This window comes from Chanodichthys erythropterus, chromosome 3 (genome assembly GCF_024489055.1).
Source record: "Chanodichthys erythropterus isolate Z2021 chromosome 3, ASM2448905v1, whole genome shotgun sequence".
Lineage (NCBI taxonomy): Eukaryota > Metazoa > Chordata > Actinopteri > Cypriniformes > Xenocyprididae > Chanodichthys > Chanodichthys erythropterus.
In genome coordinates, this window is record NC_090223.1 from 12484325 (window position 1) to 12508463 (window position 24139).

A 24139-nucleotide genomic window follows, 5' to 3' on the forward strand; every position below is an offset into this window, starting at 1 on the left:
TATAAAGAATGAAGTTGTGTTTATGCATTATACAGACTGCAAGTGTTTAAAAATTAAAATAGCGACGGCTCTTGTCTCCGTAAATACAGTAAGAAACGATGGTAACTTTAACCACATTTAACAGTACATTAGCAACATGCTAATGAAACATTTAGAAAGACCATTTACAAATATCACTAAAAATATCATGATATCATGGATCATGTCAGTTATTATTGCTCCATCTGCCATTTTTCGCTGTTGTTCTTGCTTGCTTACCTTGTCTGTGCACAGATCCAGCCGTTAATTCTGCCTTTCCTTGTCTAATGCGTTGAATGGGCTGGCATTATGCAAATATTGGGGTCATACATATTAATGATCCTGACTGTTACGTAACAGTCGGTGTTATGTTGAGATCCGAGTGTTTTCCGGAAGTCTTTTAAACAAATGAGATTTACAAAAGAAGGAGGAAACAATGGGGTTTGAAACTCAATGTATGTCTTATCCATGTACTGAACTCTTGTTATTCAACTATGCCAAGGTAAATTCAAATTCTGATTCGAGGGCACCTTTAACAGTGTGCTGAAAATTATCGTTGTAACAATGCACTGAAAGTATTATTATTTTTTTTTTTATACATTATTTAATACCCTGAAGTTGTATTGTATTTAAAGTTAAATTATTTTGATTATATTTTTTAAGTTTATTTATTTATCCTTGGAATTCATTATATTACTTGTGCTTATTTATTTCAGTATGATTAATGCATTAAAAGCCCATTTAGTATGCAGTGTAGCCTATACAATTTCCAAATATGAGTAAATATGTTTAATAAGTTTACACTGGCAGAATCATTTCACAATCGTACACACAAATCTATACTGAACAACACACCAGCAGCACAAGTAATGTTACATACGAAAAAAAATATGTTTTTGTGTGGTTAAACTTGAGACTTCGTTTGGAATTCAAATGTCTCAACTTGGTCTGTGACCAATCAGATTTTGTTGCTCACTTCCTTCATCCAATCAGAGCTGCTGACGTCACGGTCCTCGTCTGAATCCCACTCGCTCAGTCACTCAGGGGTTTTCAGGTGAATTATATTGTTTGTCGCAATGTATAATTTATTTAATAAAACAGTGAAAGCGCAATACATCGCTCAATCTTGGGAATTCTGACCAGTTCAATCAAGTGACATCGCAGACTGACCGATGGCGACGACAACCGGCTAGGAATTTAATGTCCTACACGATCCTGAAAGAACCGGAGAAAAGTGCTGCCATTTGGAGGTAAGTTGTAGTCTACCAGTTAACAAACTTGACTATGTACGGAAAACAATATCGACATGCCGTACTGATACAGTTCTCTGCTGCTAATCCTATACTTATACTGTTTAGAAATATTATTGGCTAAATGTTAATACGTGAAACGTGAATAAAAAGTTGAACATGCTGTCTTCTATCTTTCCCTAGTGAAAAAAAAGTATACTAATTATACTCAGCAAGACTAATTATTAGTATATTTCAAGTGTGTTAATGATTAGTTCATTTAAAGTGTGTTATTTTGAAACAACTAATTTTGTACTAAGTATATTTAAGTTGAAATTAAGTAGTATTAAAATACAACTTTAAGTATATTTAGTATACTTATGTGTACTAAATTGGAACAACTTCAAATAGTACACTTTAAGTATATGTCTGTGTAGGGACTAATTACATGCTTGATTAGTGATATTAAAGTATACTTTATTTGTGTTATAAGTATATATTTTTTGTTACAATATAAGTTGCATTATAAATATACTTTATTTGTGTCATAAGTATACTTTTATTTGTGTTATAAGTATACTTTATTTCTGTTATGAGTACACTTTGTGTTATAAGTACACTTTATTTGTGATTTAAGTACATTACAAAATAATTATGAGTGTCTTCACCTTTGGCTTATTCCAAATTAAAAATTACACTTTGCAGCAGGGCCGTGCAGAGACCTTTGGAGGGGCAGGTGCTCAAAGTATAAGGGGCACATGGAACAAGGCTTTAGCGCTGCTCAAAATATCAATACAGCAATATATTGTGATGCATTCCTTGCTGATTCGCGTATCGATATGAATGATTATGTATTGATACAGCAGCAAATGCTGTGATGCAGTTTTGAAAAAGAAACAGAATGGGAAAGATTAAAAGTTAAAAAAATATTTTCTTTCCACCTAATAATAACTCTGGGATTAGAAAGTTGTCTTAAGTTGTCCCAACCTGATGGCTTTTTCTTCTCTGTTTTACAGAATAATTAAGAACAGCTGTTATAGTAAAAACTATAGAAAACTTTATAGTAAAATTGACGTGGCCCATGTTTCGTACAGTACAATATAGTTTTATTATCTGATAAAAAAAAAAAAAACATTAATTGAAAACTTGAAAACAAATACTTGGGTAAAGTTGGTTTTATATTCGCACATTCGGACTTCTGATGCATTCAGACTTTCCAATAAATGTGCAATAAATTAATGTTTGCGGATTTTAAGCAGCGACATGATATTGACAACCAACGATTGTCAACTTACAACATTTTTCACAGTCGATCAAAATAGGCAAGTATTGTTTTAATGGCATATTTACTTGTAAATGTCCACTGAATGTCCAATGTAGTGTGATTAACAAGACTATTGAATACTTAATCCGAATGTGCAAAAATAAAACGAACTTTACCAAAGCAAAACAAATGCATTCAACTTTGGGAAAATGTGTTAAACTATATTTAAATAGTAGCACAATTATAATACTGTATTGTGTGAGGTTATGAAATTCAAAGTACAGTAGTCAACATTTGAAGTGGATCAAAAAAGTTCAGCAAAGTTGTCATAAGAAGAAGGATTTAGGACAACTTTGATAAAATGATTTTTGATCCACTTTATATGTTGATTATATTAAACAAAATATAAGTAATAACAAAGTATATTGATATTGACCTCAAAGTGTGTATTTTTTAGTATTTGGAGTAAGCCAAAGGTACTGAGCATACAGTACTACTGTAAAATAGTATTCATTGTATATTGCTTGTGTGTCCAGAAGACACTTGTATTTAATTTATAATGTACTTAAATCACAAATAAAGTGTACTTATAACGCATAAAAGTATACTTATAACACAAATTAAGTAGTGATCGACCGATATATCTGTTTACCGATATTTTTCCCGATATTTAAGCATTTTTCCATAATCGGGTATCGGTTTTGTAATATCGGATTCGCCGATTTTACGGCGCCATCTTGTGGCCATTTTGAGACTTCCACCATTGCAGCCCGGGCGTCTGAGGAGGTCAGTCAACAACAACTCAGTGCACAGGTAAAGTATATGTTCTACTTGGTTTGCTTTAATTAATCAACTTTATTTAACATAACAGACATGCACAAATGAGATCTGAGACATAAATTCCTGATATAGTTAATTTATGCAGCATGTTTCAAATCAATTGAGATGAACTCATTGAGTCACGTAGTGTAATTCGTCATGTCCTGCCCCAATAAAGACGTAACTTTACATGAATTAAATAAAACAGACATGAATGAGTGCATGTTGAAAATAAAAGCGCTGAATTTAATTCTCTATCTGTTGTATTTGCTCACCATTAGTGTAGAAGAAAAAGTTCGTTCATATTGCTTAGCAACTGACGGATGATCAGGAGGCTTAAGCACGGCCATTGAATGAAACTTTTGACAAGATTATCTTGTTTAAACACCCTAGATTATATTATCATTTACTACATAATTTTTTCGCTAATACACACATAAATATAGCCTACCGCTTTGTGGAAATTAATTATTTATTATCTCCATGCGCGATCGCGGTTGATTAAGTTATAGTCAAACAGCACTTTGTCAGTTGGCATTTCATGATTTAACGTTAGATTAAATATAGTCTCGGAATATATTGCTCAGCACCTGAATGAGTTGATGATCAGGAGGCTTAAGCACGGCCACTGCATGACATTTTTGACAAGATTATCTCGTTTAAACACCCTAGATTATATAATCATTTGATTTACTACATAACCATTATTTAGTTAATTGCATTTTAATTTTTTGGACTCGGACCCCTCTATTTATTTGTGTATAAATATAAAGTTTTTTTTTTGTATGCACGGAGGGAGTGATTGTTATAAATAAAATGGTTTGTTCAGCTCATTTGTGTTGTAATAATTGTCAAAAACAGAAGTATAACAGTAAATAAATATCGGTTCTGCATATCGGTTATCGGGTAGATAAACATGCAAATAATCTGTATCGGTTATAAAAAATCAATATCGGTTGATCACTAAAATTAAGTACACTTTATTATCACTAATCAAGCATTTAATTAGTCCCTACACAGGCATATACTTAAAGTGTACTAAGTATACTTAAAGTATATTTAGTGTACTTTTGTGTGCTAAATTGGAACAACTTCAAGTTTTATTAAAACACAACTGTATTACAACTAAAATATAATTAGTTGTTTCAAAATAGCACACTTTAAGTTAACTAATCAGTAACAAAATCTACTAATAATTAGTCTTGCTGCAAGTATACTTAGCATCCTTTTTCCACTAGGGTATGCTTTCCACTGTTTTTCTTACCATTATTTATAATTGCAAGAAGTGACATTACATTACTTGTATTTTTTTTTTTTCTTGATATCTGACTGTTGAATAAAGAAGCAGAATAATGTTAGGATCCTCAATAAACATAATTTACAACATTATAATCAGTTACTTTACAATAAACAGACAGACATGCATAAATGCTTACAAGTGTCATTTATTATAAAACAAACTCAAACTGATATATGTTTGATTTTGGCAGATCGACCCCTCCCATCACAGTCACATCATCAGTGATGCTCCTCCCACACTGGACTTCACAGTCAATGAAACCCCTCCCACTACAATCATGTCATCAACGAAGCTCCTCCGACTGCAATCATGTCATCACCGAAGCTCCTCCCACTGTAATTCCCCAATAAATGCTAGAATATTCCCATCAGACGAGCATCAGGAAGAGCTGAAATCTGCCAAGACTGAGTTTATTAAAATGGACAGTGAGAACATGAGTGATCCAGATCCCTGCAGAATGAAACACATTGAAGATACTGGAGAACAAAGAGGTTGGTGTTTATTCTTCATTCATTCATGATGCTGAACAACATTCATGTTAGAAAAATTCAAGAACTTCAGCACATTTAGATACAGTCAAACTGAAATGAGTACAAATGTTTGTTTTCAATAAATGGTCAGTATAGAGAGTTTGAGAAACTTTCATATTGTCAAAATCAGGTCATGTTTTAAAGTTAGATTTAGTATAAAAGATTGTAATTACCTCAAGCTTCAGTTTTTGTCTTCTGTTTTACTCTGAAAATCTTATAGTGACAGTAATGTGTGTCAGGAGTTATGAAAATGAAACGCCAAGTGAGTATATATTTTAATATGAATTATGAACCTCAGCTGCATCCACTTAAAAAAAAAACTGATGGTCTTCATGAAAGCGATTGACTAAACAATGTCCCCCGTGGCTTTTGGTTCAAAAGCATGTACATTTTGAGAAACATTGATATATTCGCATATGTTTACATCAAATTTCTTTTTTACTCTTAAATGTGGCGATGTGAGCATTATGGAGCACTATTATGTCTGTTCCATTCATACTGGAAGCCAGAGGGCACCCTCGAGCAGAAAGTCAGAGAGTGAGACTTTCATTAATTATGACATTTCAGAAATTTTTATTTTATAATTTTTTGTTCTGAAGCCACATCTGATCACAGAACGTTGTTTAAAACACTCGGCTTGCATTACAGTGAGTTAATTTGGAGCAAAAACATGGTTTTAATCTCATAAAAATTGTCATGTTTTGATGGGGTGCTAACATGCTAGCTAGCCCTTATGCAGCTGTTTGAATAGTAAAGCTCACAAAAACAGTGTGAATAGAGAGACATCAGTAATTACAATAATGACAAAAGAATTATAATTAGAGCCATAACCAAACAGGAGAGCTGTGAATGTGTGCAGGAGAGACTGAAACTGAATGGGGCAGTTTGCACCACTAAACACTAGAGACACTGAATAGATGCTTAGAGGATGACAATAAACATCAGTTAGCATTTTAGATGTTTTCTCAAAATATGGCTTTAGCTGCAGTGCATTTCTAGACTGAAACAAGGCTAATTTTATTTTCATAAAGATGTTTCACAAAATACATTTCTAATAATATTTAAGCTCTTCATAACTATTTTTATTAGCGACTGATGACGTTTCACAAACACAAGAACACATATTGAGAATACCTTTTGTGCAGCAAAAAACACTGAGCTAAAAATTGGTATTAAAATTAGGGTGACCAAACGTCCTTTTTTCCCAGGACATGTCCTGTTTTCACATCCTGTCCTGGCCGTCCTGGTTGTTTTTTTATAAAGTGATGAAAATGTCCTGGTTTCATTACTTTTCATTGGGCCATTAAATTGACCAGTGTTACCAGATTTTCGGTTTCTGAGATTTTCGGTTTCCGAAGGTGGAGCATACATTAATATTAATGAGTTTTGCAGACATGCGCGATTGCACGTGCAACTGAGAATATTAGTTCACATTGTATCCCAAGACAGGATTATTCCATAAAAGTAACTATATTCTCAGCGTCGCGGCTGACTTATGCCTAAACTACAGTTGTTTACTTCTAGGTAACAGTTTATAATGTTTTCATAAGTATGTATGATTTGTGCAGTCGTCTGTAACTGAATAACAGATAATTTGTGTAATAGCAGAGCAACCTTCAGCTATCGTCTACAATGAGTTCAGCTCGTTGGGCTCTTCCTTTGTACCTTGCGATGTAACAGCTGATAGGCCTGTATAAATTTCTTTATAACTTTCATGCCTATTTGATAAGAAACAAAAAAATGCTGGGAAAGATCAGCTCTGCAGCAAAATGTAGAAGGGCAAGCAAAAAGAAGAAAAACAGGATGAAGAAAACCAAAGATATAGACACTTTTTGTAGTTTTTGTACGTTTGTGAGAGCTATTTTTGTTAAATTTGGATTGCTAATATAGCAGAATTATTTTTTAGTTATTTATTATTTATTTATTTTTCTAATACAGAAGATATAATAAAACATGTTGAGTAACCTCTGAGAAGCATATCTGAATTTGTGTATTTGGTTATAGATAGTGTTTTGTAATATAACAATTTTATATCCGTACAGAGGAGGCATATTTTAAATGTATTGAAATTACTCAGCTTTTCAAACCAGAAGACAGAAATCGCTCTGAAAAATGCAAAAATAACTATTTTTCACTTATGAATAACATTAATGAGTACCTTTAGTGTTTTCAATGATGTGCAGCCTATCTGTTCACATCTCAAAAAAAGTGTTTTGGGGTTTCATGAACCTTTAAGAATAATAAAATCAGCCTACGTTATAGTTTAATGTTAAAGATATTAATATTACTAAAGAGAGTGAGTCTTAGTTTATTTTTATGTTTGTATGAAGGCTAAATACAAATAAAAGCTGAACATAAATTTATTTTTACTGTTTTTTTTATTTCAAAAATATTATATAGTTTTATAGGAAGAGATTTCATAGATTTGGCAAATTAATTTTTCAGACGTTTGTAGGTACAGACATCCGTTGTGGCCGTTCTTGGCAGTTTTTCTGAGGCTATTATATAGTTCATATCGATATCGGAATTATATCGTATCGACCGAAATTAAGAATTATATCGTGATATAAATTTTGGCCATATTGTCCAGCCCTACCCCTAATTCTGATTGGTTACGTGATTGTTGGTGTCGGTGGACTAACTTCCAAACCGTGTTTTTCAAAATCTACTTACTCCATCTTGAAGTTCTCACTACAGAAACATGGGATTTGTCTATAATGTTTTCAGAATAATAATTAAAGATCAATGATCCTCATTCATAGAAAGTTTCAGGGACATTACTTAACATTCATTAAAGGTGCCCTAGATCTTTTTTTAAAAATATGTAATATAAGTCTAAGGTGTCCCCTGAATGTGTCTGTGTAGGATCAGCTCAAAATACCCCATAGATTTTTTTTTAATTAATTTTTTTTAACTGCCTATTTTGGGGCATCATTATAAATGAGCCGATTCAGGGCTACTGGCCCTTTAATTCTCGTGTTCCACGCCCACAGAGCTTGCACTTGCCTTGAACAGTGCATAAACAAAGTTTAGACAGCTAATATAACCATCAAATGGATCTTTACAAAGTGTTTATCATGTATGAGTCATGCATGTGTCGGATTATGTGAGTATTGTATACTGTTATATTGTTTACATTTGATTCTGAATTAATTTGAGGCTCTGTGGCTAACGGCTAATGCTACACTATTGGAGAGATTTAGAATGAAGTTGTGTTTATGAATTATACAGACTGCAAGTGTTTAATAATGAAAATAGCGACGGCTCTTGTCTCCGTGAATACAGTAAGAAACGCTGGTAACTTTAACCACATTTAACAGTACATTAGCAGCATGCTAACGAAACATTTAGAAAGACAATTTACAAATATCACTAAAAATATCATGTTATCATGGATCATGTCAGTTATTATTGCTCCATCTGCCATTTTTCGCTATTGTTCTTGCTTGCTTACCTAGTCTGTTGATTCACCTGTGCAGATCCAGACGTTACTGGCTGCCCTTGTCTAATGCCTTTCATAATGTTGGGAACATGGGCTGGCATATGCAAATATTGGGGCGTACACCCCGACTGTTACGTAACAGTCGGTGTTATGTTGAGATTCGCCTGTTCTTTGGAGGTCTTTTAAACAAATGAGATTTATATAAGAAGGAGGAAACAATGGAGTTTGAGACTCACTGTATGTCATTTCCATGTACTGAACTCTTGTTATTTAACTATGCCAAGAAAAAATAAATTTTTCATTCGAGGGCAACTTTAATTTATAAAAAGGCATCAGAGTGATGATAATATTTTATAGCAGTTGTCTAGTTTCTGCTATTACATCAGGGCTCACTTTTATGTATATATATATGTATATTTCTTTCTTTGGCTTATTTTGATGTACTGAAAATAAAAAAGATTTTTTTCTTCCATTTTAGATATGATTAAAGAGGAGGAGGAGAGTGAAGAACTGAGTGAAGTGGAGGAGAAACATCATGACAAACCTGGGGAAAAACCTTTGACTAAAAAGATGTTTTTAAAGAAAAGAAGAGACAAGAAATCTACAACCTGCACTCAGTGTGGAAAGAGTTTCACAGCTAAATATCTTGAGCGTCACATGAAGACTCACACTGGAGAGAAGCCGTTCACCTGTGATCAGTGTGGAAAGAGTTTCACAATTAAATATGATCTTAAGATTCACATGAGGATCCACACTGGAGAGAGACCGTTCACATGCACTCAGTGTGGAAAGAGTTTCACAACCAAACAACATCTTGATGTTCACATGAGGATCCACACTGGAGATAGACCATTCACATGTTATCAGTGTGGAAAGAGTTTCACAACCAAACAATATCTTGAGCGTCACATGAGGATCCACACTGGAGAGAAGCCGTATGCATGCAGACAATGTGGAAACAATTTCATAGCCAAACAAAGTTTTGAGATTCACATGAGGATCCACACGGGAGAGAAGCCATTCACATGTGATCAGTGTGGAAAGAGCTTCACAACAAAAAGAAATCTTGATGTTCACATGAGTGTTCATACTGGTGAGAAGCCATTCACATGTGATCAGTGTGGAAAAAAATTTAATAGGGCATCAAGCCTGAAGATACACCTGACAGTTCATACGAAGCAGAAGCCATATTCATGTTCTGTGTGTGGAAAGAGTTTTTCACATCTGGCAAATTTAAAAGTACATCAGAAAATACACACTGGTGTGAGAGAGTTTGTGTGTTTTGAGTGTGAGAAGACTTTTACTACAGGGAGCGAATTAAAAAAACACCAGAGAATTCACACTGGAGAGAAACCTTACAAGTGTTCACACTGTGACAAGAGATTCAGTCGTTCATCATCTCTGAAAACACATGAGATGATTCACACTGGAGAAAAACCTTACAAGTGTTCACACTGTGACAAGAGATTCAATCAGTCAACAACTCTGAAAACACATGAGAGGATCCACACTGGAGAAAAACCTTACAAGTGTTCACACTGTGACAAGAGATTCAACCGGTCATCACATCTGAAAACGCATGAGAGGATCCACAGCAGAGAGAAGCTGCACACTTAAGTTAGGGCTGAACGATTATGACCTAAAATCAAAACCTCAATTAATTGAACATTTTACCTTGATTATGATTAATGAATGATTATTGTGTTTCTGGGTTGTTTTTTTTTGTTTTGTTTTTTTGCCCTCAGTTCACTTTCAAGGTTTGTACTGTAAATATGCTTGACTAATAAAAGTGGTTATTGTATCTCTGTTTAGTAACATTTCTTACAGATTTCTGCTCATTGTACATCAGATAAAGATAAATTAGCGCACAATATCAGTACATAATGAGCGATTGCGTGTGTGAATTAGTCATACCGTCTCAATTTTGAAGCTGTGGGTTGTAAACCCTAGTGGAAAAAAGTATACTTTATTGTCTTTTAAATATATTCTCTTTTTCTGTAGTACTTTGCAAATACAACCCGAATTCCAGAAAAGTTGGGACATTTTTTTAAATTTGAATAAAATGAAAGCTAAAAGACTTTCAAATCACATGAGCCAATATTTTATTCACAATAGAACATAGATAACAAATGTTTAAACTGAGATTTTTTTTTTTTTACAGTTTTATCCACTAAATGAGCTCATTTCAAGTTTTATGCCTGCTACAGGTCTCAAATGTTGGGGGGCAACAAATGGCTGAAAAACCAAGCAATTTTGAAAAGATTCACCTGGGAGAACATCTAGCAAATTAATAAGTTGATTGATATCAGGTTCTGTAACATGATTAGCTATAAAAGGGATGTCTTAGAGAGGCAATCTGTGAAAGAGTGCATAAAAAGATTGTGGAAAACAATGTTCCTCAACATCAAATTGCAAAGGCTTTGCAAATCTCATCATCTACAGTGCATAACATCATCAAAAGATTCAGAGAAAATTGAGAAATCTCTGTGCGTAAGGGACAAGACCGAAGACCTTTATTGGATGCCCGTGGTCTTCGAGCCCTCAGACGACACTGGCATCACTCATCGGCATGATTGTGTCAATGACATTACTAAATGGGCCCAGAAATACTTCCAGAAACCACTGTCAGTAAACATAATCCGTCGTGCCATCTGCAGATGCCAACCAAAGCTCTGTCATGCAAAAAAGGAAGTCATATGTGAACGTGGTCCATTCTTGTTGGAAATCACGGATGCCGTGTCCTCCGGGTTTAAGAGGAGGAAGACTTTCCTGTGTGTTCTCAGCATTCAGTTCAAAAGCCAGCATCTCTTATGGTATGGGGGTGCATAAGTGCATACGGTATGGGTAGCCTGCATGTTTTGGAAGGCACTATGAATGCCGAAAGGTATATAAAGGTTTCCAGAGGTGTCTATTTCAGGGAAGGCCTTGTGTATTTCAGCAGGACAATGCAAAACCACATACTGCTGCTACTTCAACAGCATGGCTTCATCATAGAAGAGTCTGGGTGCTGAATTGGCCTGCCTGCAGTCCAGATCTTTCACCTATAGAGAACATTTGGCGAATCATTAAACGGAAAATTTGTCAAAGACGACCATGAACTCTTCAGCAGCTGGAAACCTATATCAGGCAAAAATGGGACCAAATTCCAACATCAAATCTCCAGAAACTCATTACCTTGATGCCCAGATGTCTTTACGCTGTTTTGAAAAGAAGAGGAGATGCTACACCATAGTAAACATGCCCTGTCACAACTATTTTGAGACATGTAGCAGGCATCAAATTTTCAAATTTCTCCATTTAAACATTTGTTATGTTATCTATGTTCTATTGTGAATAAAATGTTGGCTCATGTGATTTGAAAGTCCATTTAGTTTTTAAAAAAATGTCCCAACTTTTCCAGAATTCGGGTTGTATACTAACAAAAATGTACTATCTTTAAATATATAAAAAGTATATTAGCATCGTATTTTGACAATACATATTTTAACACAATTTAAAACAATTGTACTGTAGTATATTTTAGAAAAAATATATTTTAGGAAAATACACTTGAAGTGCAAGTTCAGTTTATTTTTTAAAAGAGCATTTATTTGCACTTTATAAAAATATATGAGGTATATTTTAACTGTGTGCTGAAAATTATCATTGTAACAATAAACTGAAAGTATATTTAAAAAATACATTATTTAATATCCTGAAGTTGTAGTGTATCTAAAGTTAAATTCAAGTTTTTTTTTTTGTTTTTTTTTTTTTTTTTTTTTAAGTTTACTTATTCATCCTTGGAATTCATTTTATTTTTTTAAAATAACTGCAGTAAAGTATTAGGAGTAAAATTGTCCGGGTTGTCAGATTTGTTTGATATGCAAGTAATAAAGAAAGCGCAGCATATCACAACTTGCACATCTCACCCTCTTTATGAATCATTTCAGACACTCCCCTCAGGTTCTTTGTATAGGGTCCCTCTAGCTAAGACAAACAGATTCAAATTTTTATTTGTTCCATATGCTGTCATGCTGCTTAATTTAAATAGGAAAAGGTAGATTTTTTTTTTTTTTTTTTTTACCCTGCTATTAATTAATGTGGTGTATTTGTCTGTCTTGTATGTGTGCTATCATACTGCAGAAAAAATTGCCCCTAAGGGGGACAATAAAGTTTTTTACAATTACAATTAATAATTTTGTAATTGCAATGTCTTCTGGTCCATATCCTTTCCTTAGGAAGGTATGCTAGACACTGATAAATGTAACAAAAATACTATACTTATATATTTTTCTATTGTATTGTAGAGTGATACTTTCATAAACATAAAGGCAAATGTTGTATCACAATAATAAGGAACCACAGTTTCCACAAATCTCTTCATTTGATTGGGATGTTCTCTTTTATTCTGGATGGCAAGGGCCAGTTACTGTAACATCAAGAGTATTTTGCAGTAGGCCTATTAAACACGTATTTATACCGACTTCATCAGGCTCTGAAAATTCTTCAAAAAGAACACAAAGAATGGCCTTCTCAGCTGCCATAGTTGCAACTCTTGCATCATCAGAATGGCCCAGCAAACAGTACGTTGTGACGACGTCGTCAGTTAGTCGTCATTTGGTCAGTGTGACATTATGACAACGTTGTGAGGACGTTGTGGTAAAGTTCCTTTTTTTTTTTTAAGAATCTTGGTTCACGTTCCAGAAATGTCGTGGGCACGTCCTCAAAAGACGTCGCTGGTTAATCCCACGGAGAACATTGTTGAGAACATGGTCCATTGGTCTCCTGATAACTTTCCAGATATGTAACTTTTTGTGTTCAAAATTTACAAAAATTATACATTGGGAATGTACAACATGAATACATTTTCCAAACCGTGTTTTTGTCTTACTCTGAATCATTATGGTACACTTATAATAAGTGTTTATATTCTGACTATTTTAGACCGGTCTGGTAGTAGGAACCGCTGCGGAGTATCACAGTACCTGCGTGATTCGTCATAGACATAAACAGAGAGAAGTAGCTCCGGCTACAATGTTCTTCCGCAAGATGTTCTGTTTAATCGTTAGAGCGCAAAAAGTTACGGACTTGTTTATATATTATATGTTTTTTTGAATGAAGGAGATTTATTGGATGGGGCACGCGCGAGACAAATTCGAAATTTTTTTTAAGAAGTCAAACGGAATTTCGGAGAATCTGAGTACTGCGCATGCGCATCATTTTGATCTGTAACTGCTATTAGAGATCAGAAAGTTCTGATCTCTAATCTGGTGCGTATTAACCATCATCCTGCCATTGCTTCTTTTATGTTTCAAAAAGCAGACTTTATATTTATCATTCCAGGTCCTGATTAGGAGACGCAGAGAACATGAAGCTATGTGCCGTGCTGCTTATATTTATCAAGTAGTAAAAATGCTCAAAACTAAACAGAAGCATTTTGAAATTTTATGACAACAGTCATTTATTACACTACATTCATTCAACAACAGTGGTTAGTTTTGTACTTCATTGCGACATTTCTACATTATTCCACATGCTTTACACTTTCAAATTTCAGTTTTTAATCTGATCCAGTGTTACATGTCCTATCGAACAGATTAGAAAAGGTTTAAACCACCCCTTACAATCAGAATGAGATTTTAAAATCTGATTTGGCAAATTTATTCTGAATGACATGGTTGCATGTAACTTAGAGGAATAGTTCACCCAAAAATGAAAATTCTGTCATCATTTACTAGCCCTCAGCTGGTTCCAAAGCTGTAAGTTACATGGTAATGTTCAAATGTATTGGCTTAGTAATTGTACAAAGTAACAATGCTGATGATTTCATGGATGCAGTGTGTTTCTAGCCATTTTCTATCAGAATTTAATGAGGGTTTATATTGGTTTCCACTACATATTTTGATCTGCAAATGTATTAACCAAAGCAACACAATTCCCTATAACAATTAGAATTTATTAGGTTTATAGGAGAGAATGAAGTGTTTATCAGTTCTGAATGGATTTCAAGGTTATGGATGGAGCACATCTCCATTCCCCGGAGTAAAGGTGAGAAGCAGATTTTAAGATAAAGGTTGAGGTGGTATTTTGGTCTTTAGGATGTAGCCTACCTGTCACGTTCCAGCAACGTACCACTAAAACGTCGCCACAATGAATATGGGGAATCACAAAGTTACGTTGCTGGAACGTTATTCGGGACGTCGTTGCAACTAATATGAGCCAATCTGGTTACGTTTTCACAACGTGCCAGTTTGGTCGTTGAGACATTACTGTCACGTTCCAGCGACGTACCACTATAACGTCGCCACGGCGAATACAGGAATAACAAAGTTACGCCCCTAGAACGTTATTTGGTATGTCGTATGTCAAATACGTGAATAAAAAGTTCTGTCTTCTATCTTTGGTAGGCTATATTCTGTTAACAGATGCTGTTCTTTACGAGTCTCTGCAGTCACTGTGTAAGCGGCCCTCAGACACAATAATGAGAAGCTCATCAGAAAATTAAAAATAATGTGTAATTTGTATTTGTGTATAGAGGGTCACCATTGGTCCAATATATATATATTTTTTTTCTTTAATGAAAAACATGGTAAGTTTTGCTGAATCCATGTTAAGTTTAAATAAAAACCATTGGATTTGTCAATAAAATATGACTCCTCATTAGTGATGCTGTTACATTTTATTTCAATGGCCTTGGAAAAAAAAATGCATTCAACTTTGGGAAAATGTGTTAAACTATATTTAAATAGTAGCACAATTATAATACTGTATTGTGTGAGATTATGTAATTCAAAGTACAGTAGTCAACATTTGAAGTGGATCAAAAACGTTCAGCAAAGTTGTCATAAGAAGGTTTTAGGACAACTTTGATGTTGACTATATTAAACAAAATATAAGTAATAACAAAGTGTATTGTTATTGACTGCAAAGTGTGTATCTTTTAGTATTTGGAGTAAGCCAAAGGTATTGAGCATAAAGTACTACTGTAAAATAATCTTTTCATTGTATATTGCTTGTGTGTTCAGAAGACACTCGTATTTAATTTATAATGTACTTAAATCACAAATAAAGTGTACTTATAACGCATAAAAGTATACTTTACACAAATTAAATAGACTTTATTATCACTAATCAAGCATGTAATTAGTCCATACACAGGCATATACTTAAAGTGTACTAAGTATACTTGAAGTTGTTCCAATTTAGCACACAAAAGTATACTAAATATACTTAAAGTTGTGTTTTAATATAACTTAATTACAACTAAAATATAACTGGTTGTTTCAAAATAGCACACTTTAAGTTAACTAATCAGTAACACACTTGAAATATACTAATAATTAGTCTTGCTGCAAGTATACTTAGCATCCTTTTTTCCACTAGGGTATGCTTTCCACTGTTTTTCTTACCATTATTTATAATTGCAAGAAGTGACATTACATTACTTGTATTCTTTTTTTTTTTTCTTTTTTTTTTTGTATTTCTTGGTAACTGACTGTTGAATAAAGAAGCAGAATAATGTTAGGATCATCAATAAATATAATTTGCAACAGTATAATCAGTTACTTTACAATAAACAGACAGACATGCATAAATGCTAACCAGTGTCATTTATAATTAAAACAAACTTAAACTGATGTTTGATTTTGGCAGATCGACTCCTCCCATCACAGTCACATCATCAGTGATGCTCCTCCCGCACTGGACTTCACAGTCAATTAAGCTCCTCCCACTGCAAACATGTCATCAGCAAAGCTCCTCCCACTGCAATCGTGTCATCAGCAAAGCTCCTCCGACTGTAATTCCCCAATAAATGCTGGGATATTCCCATCAGACGAGCATCAGGAAGAGCTGAAATCTGCAAAGACTGAGTTTATTAAAGAGGACAGTGAGAACATGAGTGATCCAGAACCCTGCAGAATGAAACACACTGAAGATACTGAAGAAAAAAGAGGTTGGTGTTTATTCTTCATTCATTCATGATGCTGAACAACATTCATGTTAAAAAGATTCAAGAACTTCTGCACATTTAGATAAACAGTCAAACTCGAATGGGTACAAATGTTTGTTTTCAATAAATGGTCAGTAAAGAGAGTTTCAGAAACTTTCATATTAATTGTCAACATCAGGTCAAACTAATTATTAATTATTATTAATTATTAACCAGCAGGAGGAAATTGGCGCAATAATTTGTTCTTTGTTTTAATGTTTTAAAGTTAGTTTTAGTATAAAAGATTGTAATTACCTCAAGCTTCAATTTTTGGCTTCTGTTTTAGTCTGAAAATCTTATAGTGACAGTAATGTGTGTCAGGAGTTATGAAAATGAAACACCAAGTGAGTTGATATTTTAATATGAATTATGAACCTCAGCTGCACTGAGAAAAAAAACTAATGGTCTTAATGAAAGTGATTGACTAAACAATGTCCCTCGTGGCTTTTAGTTCAAAAGCATGTACATTTTGAGAAATATTGATATATTCTCACATGTTTACATCAAATTTCTATTATTCAATTTTTTACTCTTAAATGTGGCGATGTGAGCATTATGGAGCGCTATTATGTCTGTTCCATTCATACTGGAAGCCAGAGGGCACCCTCGAGCAGAAAGTCAGAGAGTGAGACTTTTATTATTTATATGACATTGCAGAAATGTTTATATTATATTTTTTTGTTCTGAAGCCACATCTGGTCACAGAAGGTTGTTTAAAACACTTGACTTGCATTAGAGTGAGTTAATTTGGAGCAAAAACATGGTTTTAATCTAATAAAAATTGCTGTGTTTTGATGGTGTGCTAAGCTAACATGCTAGCTAGCCCTTATGCAGCAGTTTGAATAGTAAAGCTCATTTGAATGTTTGAAAGAAGGTGAAGTGAGAAGAAACAAAAAAAAAACAGTGTGAATAGAGAGTCATCAGTAATTACAATAATGACAAAAGAATTATAATTACAGCCATAACCAAACCGGAGAGCTGTGAATGGGTGCAGGAGAGAATGAAACTGAATGGGGCAGTTTGCACCACAAAACAATAGAGACACTGAATAGATGCTTAGAGGATGACAATAAACAGCAGTTAGCATTTTAGATGTTTTCTCAAAATTATCTTCAGATTTGAAATAGAATATTGCTTTAGCTGCAGTGCATTTCTTGACTGAAATAAGGCAATTTTTTTTTATATAAAAAATTGCTCCGCTTCCAAAACTCACACTCCAATGTTGCTCAGAGTCAGTCTTGAACCCCGGCCGATCACTGCTGGCAGGCAAGGCGAGAGCACTAACAATGACGCTAAACACCTCATTCTCTAGCAGTCGTCAGTGTGAAGTGGTTTACCTGCTCAACTCTGTCTGGCCACTGTTACACAGGTAATGAGAGCGGATGTCTGTTTATCACAGCTGATGCACAACAAAATAATGATTTAATTTAGGCAAAGCAAGGCAATTTTATTTGTAGAGCACATTTCATACACAATGGTAATTCAAATTGCTTTACATAAAGAAAAAGAATAAAAATAGAACATAAGGAATAGAAATAACAGTAAAAACAGAGAATTTTGCTATCTGGATGGATGACCTAGGAAGTCTCAGGGAGTTTTTTAGTTGTTGTCCGTCAGAGTGGATCTAAACGGATCTATCCATCGGAGCAGATCTGAATGGTTCTTCCTGACACGACAGGACTGCTACCTGTTAAGGCACTTCAAAGTTTCAATCTCCTCTTTTGCCAAGACACCTCAAACTGCACCACACAGCCCTAATCCCCCTTCCGGAGATAGCTTATCTATGCAACGCAGTTCAAATTTCCCCTTTGGAAAGTGTCCTGACTGTAATCCAGAGATATCTTAACCATGCACCACAGCTCAAATTTCCCCATGGTTTTTCCCCTTATCCAAATTAACAAATTTTAACCTAATCACAAATGCTTTCTTCGTAATTCTCCCATCTCTTTCAACCAGACAGCAATATTTAAAATGCATTAAAAGTCAGAATAACAAGATGATACATAAAAGATGATTTAGTTATTGATGCTGATTTAGTTAATGTCTTTACATGGCTACTGAAACTTAGGTCTGACTCCAAAATCACACCAAGATTCCTGACTTGATTTTTAGTTGTTTGACCCCTAGAGTGAAGGTACGTGTTCACTTTGAGAACTTCATCTTTGTTTCCAAATGCAATGACTTCAGTTTTGTCTTTGTTTAACTGAAGGAAGTTTAGGCACATCCAGTTTTTAACTTCATCAATGCATTGGCACAGAGAGTCAATGGGGCTGTAGTCATTAGGTGATAGGGCTAGGTAAATCTGGGTATCATCTGCATAGCTGTGATATGCAATTTGTTTTTTTCTCATTATTTGGCTCAGTGGCAGCATATATAGGTTGAACAGGAGGGGTGCAAGTATTGAACCTTGAGGGACTCCGCATGTCATGGATGTCCACTCAGACTTATGGTCACCGATACTCACATAATATCCTCTCCCTTCTAAGTAAGACCTGAACCATTTAAGGACCATCCCAGAAAGCCAGACCCAGTTTTTATTATTTTATTTAATATTTTTTTTTACCCAGCGCTGGAAATCTTTTATAATATAAATGCAGGATTCTAGTGATGTTCGTTTGAGCTCTTTTGTATTATTTTTTTTCCCCTGAAATCTCCCTCTTACTCATTCTCTTTGTTAAAAATCTACTTACTCCACCTTGAAGTTCTCACTACAGAAACATGAGATTTGTCTATAATGTTTTCAAAATAATAATTGAAGATCAATGATCCTCATTCATAGAAAGTTTCAGGGACATTACTTAACATTAATTTATAAAAAGGCATCAAAGTGATGAAAATATTATATAGCAGTTGTCTAGTTTCTGCTGTTACATCAGGGCTCACTTTTATGTATACAGGTGCTGGTCATATAATTAGAATATTGTGAAAAAGTTTTTTTATTGTAAATTATTTAAAAAAAAAACAAACTTTCATTTATATTAGATTCCCTACATGTAAAGTAAAACATTTCAGAAGTTTTTTTTTTTTTTTTTTTTTTTTTTATTAGAGCGTACAGCTAATGAAAAGTCCAAAATCCAGTATCTCAAAATATTAGAATATTTACATGTGAGTTTCATTAAATGACCATCCCTACAGTATACATTCTGGGTATCTCTCTTTGAAACCACACTAATGGGGAAGACTGTTGACTTGGCAATGGTCCAGGAGACAATCATTGCCACCCTCCACAAAGAGAGTAAGTCACAGATGGTCATTACTGAATGTGGTGGCTGTTTACAGAGTGAAATATCAAAGCATATTAAATGCAAAATTGACTAGAAGGAAGAAATTGGGTAGGCAAAGGTGCACAAGCAACAGGGATGACCACAAGCTTGAGAATACTGTCAAGTAAAGCAGATTCAAACACTTGGGAGAGCTTCACAATGAGTAGAATGAGTACGCGATCAGTTCTCCTTGCGCCTGAATACACGCACACACAGATGTCAAAATGCATCGTGTGGAGTATCTCGCGTGAATACAGTTGGCTATGGCTTACGGCTAAGTGGTTAAAAACTGGATATGTGTCAGTATATGACGTCCATGCATTCAGCAGCCCCCAAATAAATACCTGTCTGTCATTAATGTTAATCAAACATCAAAAAATGTTAAATAAATGTATACATGTATGTTAAATAAACATATGTAGGCTATCTGAAAAAAAAAATATATATATATATTTTTTTAAATTACTATTTGTAATTTGCTTCTTTGTTCTTTTTACATAGCCTAACAAAAATAACTATACATAGGCCTACCTGATATATACAATGTATAGTCTTGATTTGGGTGGTCAATCTGCATTTGTAAGTTTGAAAGGGATTTAAATCTTGTAAATCAAGTAAAATGACTCAATATCAAGTGATTTAAGCATGCCAGTCAACTTTCATCATATAAAATGTAATTTCCCTAGCAGCAAAATTGTGGCCAGTGAAAATGCTGAGTGGCTAGTAACTTTGGAAAACCACTTCCAAGTGGTTTGCTGACCATGATATTACTGTGTTTTATTGGCCAGCCAACATGCCTGACCCCTGAATCTATGGGATATTTTCAAGAGAAAGATGAGAAACAGATAAAGAATATACAGATAATCTGAAGGCTCAATAGTGCCTCAGCAGTGCCACAGGCTGATCACTTCCATGCCACACTTCAACAATGCTGTAATTTGTGGTAGAAGCAAGTCATTTGCTGTAATATGTGCTGCCGACCAAGTATTGAGTGCACAAATGAACATACTTTAAAGAACTTGAACTTTTCTGTTTTGAAAATCCATTTTTTGATTGATCTTAGGAAATATTCTAATATTTTGAGATAGTGGATTTTGGACTTTCATGAGCTGTATGCTCTAATCATCAAAATAAAAAAAATAAAAAAAAACTTTTGAAATTTTTTACTTTACATGTAGGGAATCTAGAATATAGGAACTTTCATTTTTAAAAATAACTTACAATAAAAAAAAAGAACTTTTTCACGATATTCTAATTATATGACCAGCACCTGTATATGTATATTTCTTTCTTTGGATTATTTTGATGTACTGAAAATAAAAGGATTTTTTCTTACATTTTAGATATGATTAAAGAGGAGGAGGAGAGTGAAGAACTGAGTGAAGTGGAGGAGAAACATCATGTCAAACCTAGAGAAAAACCTTTGAGTCGCTCAAAGACTAAAAAGACGTTTTTAAAGAAAAGAAGAGCCAAGAAATCTACAACCTGCACTCAGTGTGGAAAGAGTTTCACAGCTAAATATCTTGAGCGTCACATGAATACTCACAATGGAAAGAAGCTGTTCACATGTGATCAGTGTGGAAAGAGTTTCACAATTAAATATGATCTTAAGACTCACATGAGGATCCACACTGGAGAGAAGCCATTCACATGTGATCAGTGTGGAAAGAGTTTCACAATTAAATATGTTCTTAAGACTCACATGAGGATCCACACTGGAGATAGACCATTCACATGTGATCAGTGTGGAAAAAGTTTCACAACCAAACAACATCTTGATGTTCACATGAGGATCCACACTGGAGAGAGACCGTTCACATGCACTCAGTGTGGAAAGAGTTTCACAACCAAACAACATCTTGATGTTCACATGAGGATCCACACTGGAGTGAAACCATATGTATGCAGACAATGTGGAAACAATTTCATAGCCAAACAAAGTCTTAAGATTCACATGAGGATCCACACTGGAGAGAAGCCGTTCACATGTGATCAGTGTGGGAAAACATTTAATAGGGCATCAAGCCTGAAGATACACCTGACAGTTCATATGAAGGAGAAACCATATTCATGTTCTCTGTGTGGAAAGAGTTTTTCACATCTGGCAAATTTAAAAGTACATCAGAAAATACACACTGGTGTGAGAGAGTTTGTGTGCTTTGAGTGTGAGAAGACTTTTACTACAGGGAGCGAATTAAAAAAACACCAGAGAATTCACACTGGAGAAAAACCTTACAAGTGTTCACACTGTGACAAGAAATTCAGTCGTTCATCATCTCTGAAAACACATGAGAGGGTCCACACTGGAGAAAAACCTTACAAGTGTTCACACTGTGACAAGAGATTCAATCGGTCAACAAATCTGAAAACACATGAGAGGATCCACACTGGAGAAAAACCTTACAAGTGTTCACACTGTGACAAGAGATTCAATCGGTCATCACATCTGAAAACACATGAGAGGATCCACAGCAGAGAGAAGCTGCACACTTAAGTTAGGGCTGAACGATTATGACCTAAAATCAAAACCTCAATTAATTGAACATTTTACCTCAATTACGATTAATGAACGATTATTGTGTTTCTGAGTTTTGTTTTGTTTTTTGCCCACAGTTCACATTCAAGGTTTGTACTGTAAATATGCTTGACTAATAAAACTTTCAGCAGTTATTGTATCTTTGTTTAGTAACATTTCTTACAGATTTCTGCTCATTGTAAATCAGATAAAGATAAATTAGCGCACAATATCAGTACATAATGAGAGCCATTGCGTGTGTGAATTAGTCATACCGTCTCTATTAATTGTGAAGCTGTGGGTTGTAAACCCTAGTGAAAAAAGTATACTTTGTCTTTTAAATATATTCCCTTTTTCTGTAGTACTTTGCAAATACAACCCGAATTCCAGAAAAGTTGGGACATTTTTTTAAATTTGAATAAAATGAAATCTAAAAGACTTTCAAATCACATGAGCCAATATTTTATTCACAATAGAACATAGATAACATAACAAATGTTTAAACTGAATTTTTTACAGTTTTATCCACAAAATTAGCTCATTTCAAATTTGATGCCTGCTACAGGTCTCAAAAAAGTTGGCATGGGGGCAACAAATGACTGAAAAATGAAAGGAAATTTTGAAAAGATTCACCTGGGAGAACATCTAGCAACTTAATAAGTTTATTGTTATCAGGTCTGTAACATGATTAGCTATAAAAGGGATGTCTTAGAGAGGCAGAGTCTCTCAAAAGTAAAGATGGGCATAAACTGTCCAATCTGTGAAAGAGTGCATAAAAAAGATTGTGGAAAACAATGTTCCTCAACATCAAATTGCAAAGGCTTTGCAAATCTATTTATATACAGTGCATAACATCATCAAAGGATTCAGAGAAAATGTATAAATATCTGTGCGTAAGGGACAAGACCGAAGACCTTTACTAGATGCCCGTGGTCTTCGGGCCCTCAGACGACACTGGCATCACTCATCGGCATGATTGTGTCAATGACATTACTAAATGGGCCCAGGAATACTTCCAGAAACCACTGTCGTTAAACACAATCCGCCGTGCCATCTGCAGATGCCGGTGTAACCCAGTTACAAAATATGTTTAAGAAAAAAAACAAACACTTTTATTTCTCTCTTTCCCTTTCTAAGCCAATCAAAATGTTGTATTGCCTTTGTCCCACCCTGCTGCATTGTCCATTGGTTGAATACGCTCAGTGCCGATCCATGTAGAAAAACAGATCACGTCTGATAGAAAGAGTGCTGATCGGAAAAAAGTTAAACATATTGTAATGAGATCGCAGTGGAGCGGCATTGATTGTTCATCAGTTTAATCAATCAGGTTTCCTGCATATCTTGGTGAGTTTTGTTAATTATTTTGTCATATTAAGTGATTTTGATCTGATTAGCCTACGAGGCTTCTGTGGGATCTATAGTACAATGTTTTCAGTTAAGATGATGTTGTTTGATTATTTTATCGGACCAATTCATTGAAATGCATCAGTATTTAATTGATGTTTTCATATACAGTGTTCATATATGTAATATATATAAGTTATCTTCATAGAAATGATTGTCATTAGGCCTAATTGATGTTAATGTTTAAACAAATGTTTTACAGTCACCCGTTTTGTAAATTCAGGTCGGGTCTTTAGTAACGAGAGGATTCTGTTTGTTGATCGTGAGGGATGTGAAACCTTAGATGGCGAGTCACCCAAACTGGATCTTCTAGAGTCTATGTGAACTTGAACTTCAAACCGTGAGGAACATTACATGGTAGGACTGTTACCAACAAAGAGTCTTAC

At 34.5% G+C, this 24139-nt stretch overlaps 1 protein-coding gene across 2 annotated transcripts in view; it reads left to right on the forward strand.

Moving 5' to 3' along the window:
- Positions 1-24139, forward strand: part of LOC137017073 (zinc finger protein 502-like) — a 634288-nt gene that overhangs the window by 22661 nt on the left and 587488 nt on the right. Inside the window, exons 1-3 of one of the 2 annotated variants that reach the window (XM_067381010.1) lie at positions 1066-1268; positions 16235-16535; positions 21178-22490. In XM_067381010.1, the coding sequence (XP_067237111.1) occupies positions 16322-16535; positions 21178-22328 (1365 nt within the window). In that variant the 5' untranslated portion in view covers positions 1066-1268; positions 16235-16321 and the 3' untranslated portion in view covers positions 22329-22490. Of the gene's footprint in view, positions 1-1065; positions 1269-9267; positions 10132-16234; positions 16536-21177; positions 22491-24139 lie in introns of those variants that run through there. The other variant, XM_067381009.1, reaches the window with a different exon arrangement.